Raw genomic sequence first — 5,028 nt, forward strand, 5'->3', positions numbered from 1 at the left:
TTAAAGCTAATAGACTGCACAATATAAAGAAAATAAAAACTTTAATTGCATAGCATTGTGCTGAACAATAGAAAAGGACGAAATGGAGATAACACCTAAACACCAAGACTAAAAACCACAACATACTACAATGCATAATACATTCCTAAAAAATTAAAGCAGTAAATACTAGCACCTGACAATTTGAAGGTAAAGCTTAATTATTTGACATCAAATAGAAGAAAAAAAAAATACAAATAATTAACTAACATAATGTAATACGCGATTAGAAGTTAGAACACAATTCTATTTCCATTGTACATGATAATCAATCCAAAACCATATAGCAACTTTTTTTCTATATCTATTGTAAACCTAAGACCTCATTCACAGTTAGTAAATTTATTAGGTGATTTAACTAAGATGCCTCTGTACCTAAATAGAACTATCCTAAACTACATTACAGATTAAGAGATTTAAGAAGAAATTTGATTCTACTTTAAGGATCATATTGTATAATCCTTTAAAGATTCTACTTCAACAAAATATACCAAACTTACATGAAATTCAATTATAACAACACTTGATGAAAGACTTGACTTGAAAACTAAAAAATAAAATTTCATAGATACATCAAATAAAAATAAGTAAACAAGATCTACTCTTGAATACCGAAAAGAAAGCTATAAAAGAAATTAGCAGATTCAATAGCAACAAATTTAGATTTCAGAGTTTCAGATTTAATAACAACTAACAGTCTAATACACACTAACAAATAAGAAGTAACAACAACAAATTCTAAAATGCAGTAATTCAGAACAGATTAAACTCACACTAACAAGTAACAACTATCAAATGACTGAAGGGCGAATCTGAATGGCTGAATGGAATATGCTCAGCTGACACTGGCGTTGCTGTGCTATGCTGCGCAAACAAGCGGCAGGTTGAGGACACGACGAACGACGAAAGCGCGATGATCGGTAGAGGACCCAGCGACCGACGGAAGTGTGCCGGACAGCAGAGACTCCACGAGTCTGTATTCTTTGATGCAGAACAGGGAGTGAGAGAGTGAGAATGTGTCGAGTTGAATGAGAGAGCGAGAGTGAGAAAACGGTGGTTTAGGGAACGGCAAACGACAATGAGAGACCGGGGACGGACGGCGGCGAGGGATGGACCGTGGACGACGAAACACAAAGATGAAGAGGGCTTGAAGAAGAGAGTGAATACGACCAAAGTGAGGAGTTTAGCCGTTTAGAGTTAATGGATTACGTTGCTGCTTTTTCTTTTTTTTTTTTGGCCCAAAACGGCACCGTTTTAGTGAAAAAGGCCAATCAAAACAAACTCGCTGACTCATTAATGAACTCGCGAATTTACCCGAGTTTATCCGAATTTACTCAGAATCGAATTTGTGTTCAAATTAACTCAATTCCACTATCTAAACTCAAACTCAAACTCGTATGAGTTTACGAGTTAACTTACATAAATTTACGAGTTAACTCGCGAATTTGAGATCAATAAAAGGTATAACTAAATAGTATAAAAAAAATTCACAGAAATAAAATTTAGTGACTTAAAACTTCTCTCTTCGGTCATAATTTTTTTCAATAATGTTCTTTTCGAAGTTCTTCACTAATTCTCTGTAACTTACCAACTTTAACCATTTTTGTGTAAATACTTTTTTTGAAGTCAAAGCTGAATTTTCGGATTAAAAATTTGTGTGCGAAAAAAAGGAATTTTTCTAACAAATTATAAATTGTTATTATTATATTATTATTGGTACGAAGAATCATTTTTCTTACTTTATTCCTGCGTGCCACTCTTAAATTCTTCTGCCTAGAGCCCTAGACCCACAACCTTTCACTTCAGCCTCATTTTTATCACCATGAATGCATCTTGTTGGGCTCCCCCTGCATCCATTATTTTAGATTAACTACATTTACTTAATTTAAAATAGCATTTATAGAAAATTTCTTTGTTTATTTTTTTTTGGTTTGACAGATTTATCAACTTGAATTATAGATGGTTAATAGGTAATAAGATACATAACTTAATAAGAAAATAAAAAATTTAAATAGTAGAAGAATTTGTTATTTTTTATCAGTATTTTTAATTTTTAGTCTATTTTTTTAATTTAAAAATTCAATCACATATTTTTAATTTTATTTTTAAATATTATTAATTAAATATTAATCAAAAACAGTCCTTTAATATTTTTGGGTTTAAGAGATTAGTATTTTTATTAAAATTTGACCAGCAAAAAAAATGAATAATTCTTTATTATTAGATGAAATTTTACATCATTAAAAATATTATTGATAACCACAAATCACAAAATTTGTTAACCTCCTAACACTCCTCGATTTAATAATAGCTTGTATTTCGCTACCGTGTTTTATAATCCAGCTTTAGCACGTGGGAGCCACTCAAATAAAGACGCCTAAACGTCTTTTTTTTAAGATGTTTTTCAGTAATTAAAATTTAACATATATAATCGATTAAATCATGTTATTTTTGTCAAAATTAGGTTAGACAAATTGATTTAACTAAAAAAATTGTGAATCAAATCTTAAACTGATCTAAATTAATATTATTTTTTAATAAAAATGACCACAATACCCTTATTATAGAGAATGATTAAAATACTCTTATATAAATTTAGATTAGTGCAAAATTTGATTCACTATTTTTTGGTCAAATCAATTTATTTAGCCTAATTTTGACAAAAATAATACAATTTAATCGATTATATATATTAAATTTTAATATATTAAAAACCATCTTTATAAAAAGATACTTTCAGCATTTTTATCTAAGTGATTCGTTAGCACAAATATAATGAATTAGTGGAGGCGGAGGGGTATTAAACGTTAAATAATGACCATTTATAACTCATTAATTATTGTGATTATAATACACATTTCATTTATTAAAATGCTTAACCTTATTTAAGTACTGCATTCCGAGTCCCAACCATTTAACTATTTATTCAAGCCGCAGCCACTACATGCTACTCTTATTGCATGCGTTACATGACTCAAACACGATCCAACGGTATATTGTACAACACGACAGCATCACTAAATGCTAAGCTCCACAAGATACTGACACGTGTCCACATCAACCAGATGCATAGAGCATGAACTCGTCGTCACACTCAAGAGCCGCCATAGCATCGGGCGCCAAGACCACCTCCAAGTCCACGGAACCGCCGCCATCCCTCCCAGGAAATGCCGACATCTTTCCGTCGAACTTATTGGCGGCGCCGCTCCTCACAGCCACTGGTTTCCCCCACCCGAAATCATTATCGAACATAGGAAACCGCGGAGAGCTCCCCATCTGCACCGTGGCGCCGTCGTGGTTCCCCAAAGCGAAGCACTGTGGCTCGCACTCCCAATCCTCTATGGCGCGCTTCACCGCATCGCTATCGTACGCCCTCACGCTCTTGTTCAGCTGCTTTGCGCTCCACGAAAGGTCCCTGCACACTACTTCTTCCGCGGTCGCACACGTGGCAAAGCTCTGAATCGCGTTTCCAAAGTAGTTATCCCCAAGCTTCGGCTCCATTCTGCTGCGAACGTTAACCGCCATTCTAAATGTCGTCGATTTGGATAACGGAATCTTCCTAGCACGCGTAACCGCACGCCAAGTCAGCACGCAGAGGGACTGAAAGGACGAGATCTCAACGATTTCACTATTTGGTTTGTTTCCAGTAACCGTTTCCAATTTCGTGTCGTTGCTCATCTTCGCCATCAACTCAACGGCGGAGCCGCCGTCATCGCTGCAGATTTGATTCTCCGGCGGTGCGCGGCGGTTTGCTTCTGCTTTCAGCCTCCGAATGGATTCACGGCTGAAGCCGAAGATCCTCTCGCGCAAGGTCTCGTTGGCATTGAAGGAGACCTTAAGGTCGCCGTCCGGTAGCCGGAGGACGGCTTCGGAGACCAGAATTGAGTCCCGGCGGAAGTCCGGGAGCCTCGATGGCGATGCGGCTCCTCTGGAGAATTCAGCGAAGGTGTTGAAGAAGTGCCAGAGGGAGGCTCCGTCGGTGACGGCATGGTTGACGGCGACGCCGATGAAGACACCATCGGCGAGTTCGGTGACCTGAACGGCCATGATCGGAGAGAAATGAGCGGTGTAGTTTAGTTTCTTGTGGAAGGGGAAGAGTTGTTGGAAGGTGTTGGGGACGTCCTTTGAGGACAAGAGGTCGGAGACAGAAACTGCAGAAGCCGCGGCGTGGATGAAATGGACGCCGGAGTCATTAGAATGGACGTAGACATGTCCGGAATCTGAGGTTCGGAAGGTTCCGGCGAGGGGAGGGAAGATGGAGAGGGTTTGTGAGAGTGAGGTTTTAAGGGATTGGATTAGAGTGGTTTGAGGGAGTGAGGGTGCAGCGTAGATACATCCCTTTTGGATGTAGTGACAAGAGAGCATGTTGAGGTCTGAGATTGAAAGCTTGAGGTCGTTGAGTGTTGAGGGTTTGTGAGGGACAACGGTGCATCTTGAGATTATAGTAATTGGTGCAGACGAAGAAGGCATTGTGGAACAAGTAAATAATTCAGAGGAAGCTAATTAAAATGATAAAATTGATGCGTGAAAAGGGATTAGGGGCATGGGGTTTATATAAGCCAGGTATTGGAGTCTGGTTCATGCATTTCTTCTTCAAAGTGCTCCTCTCATCATTTGGTACGTTGTATAGTACTCACAACTGCACGCACGCACATTGATAAGATGGGAGAGGAGGTGCGAAACTTATTTGAATAGAGACTAATGATGTATGAACTCGCCCTCTTTTTTAGTATAATATTATGGTTACTATATAATATATACACTATATGTTTTTATGGAAAATTGATGATTGAAATATAACATATGTTTATATTATGTTTATCGTCTTCACACAATATTTTTATGTAAATATTCATCTGATATTATTTGAGTAATTGTTCTTATATATTTTGAAAATTAAAGATATTTTTTATCATGTACTTATTATATAATAGATTTATTTTAATTTTTTGTATTTTTAGTAAATAAAATAATAACACACACACACAC

The 5,028-nt window shown here is 36.8% G+C and overlaps 1 protein-coding gene across 1 annotated transcript; it reads right to left on the minus strand.

The window, feature by feature from the left end:
• Positions 1-2,837: 2,837 nt before the first annotated feature.
• On the minus strand, positions 2,838-4,750 carry LOC107469675 (uncharacterized acetyltransferase At3g50280-like). The gene has a single exon (XM_016089051.3). It carries the CDS (start codon positions 4,507-4,509, stop codon positions 3,097-3,099), a length of 1,413 nt encoding a protein of 470 aa, XP_015944537.1. The 5' UTR covers positions 4,510-4,750; the 3' UTR covers positions 2,838-3,096.
• Between the last annotated feature and the right edge of the window lie 278 nt (positions 4,751-5,028).

This window comes from Arachis duranensis, chromosome 10, assembly GCF_000817695.3.
Source record: "Arachis duranensis cultivar V14167 chromosome 10, aradu.V14167.gnm2.J7QH, whole genome shotgun sequence".
Lineage (NCBI taxonomy): Eukaryota > Viridiplantae > Streptophyta > Magnoliopsida > Fabales > Fabaceae > Arachis > Arachis duranensis.

Coding starts and splice junctions, on each gene's coding strand:
- LOC107469675 (XM_016089051.3), bottom strand. CDS start 4,509: ATGCCTTCTTCGTCTGCACCAATTACTATAATCTCAAGATGCACCGTT.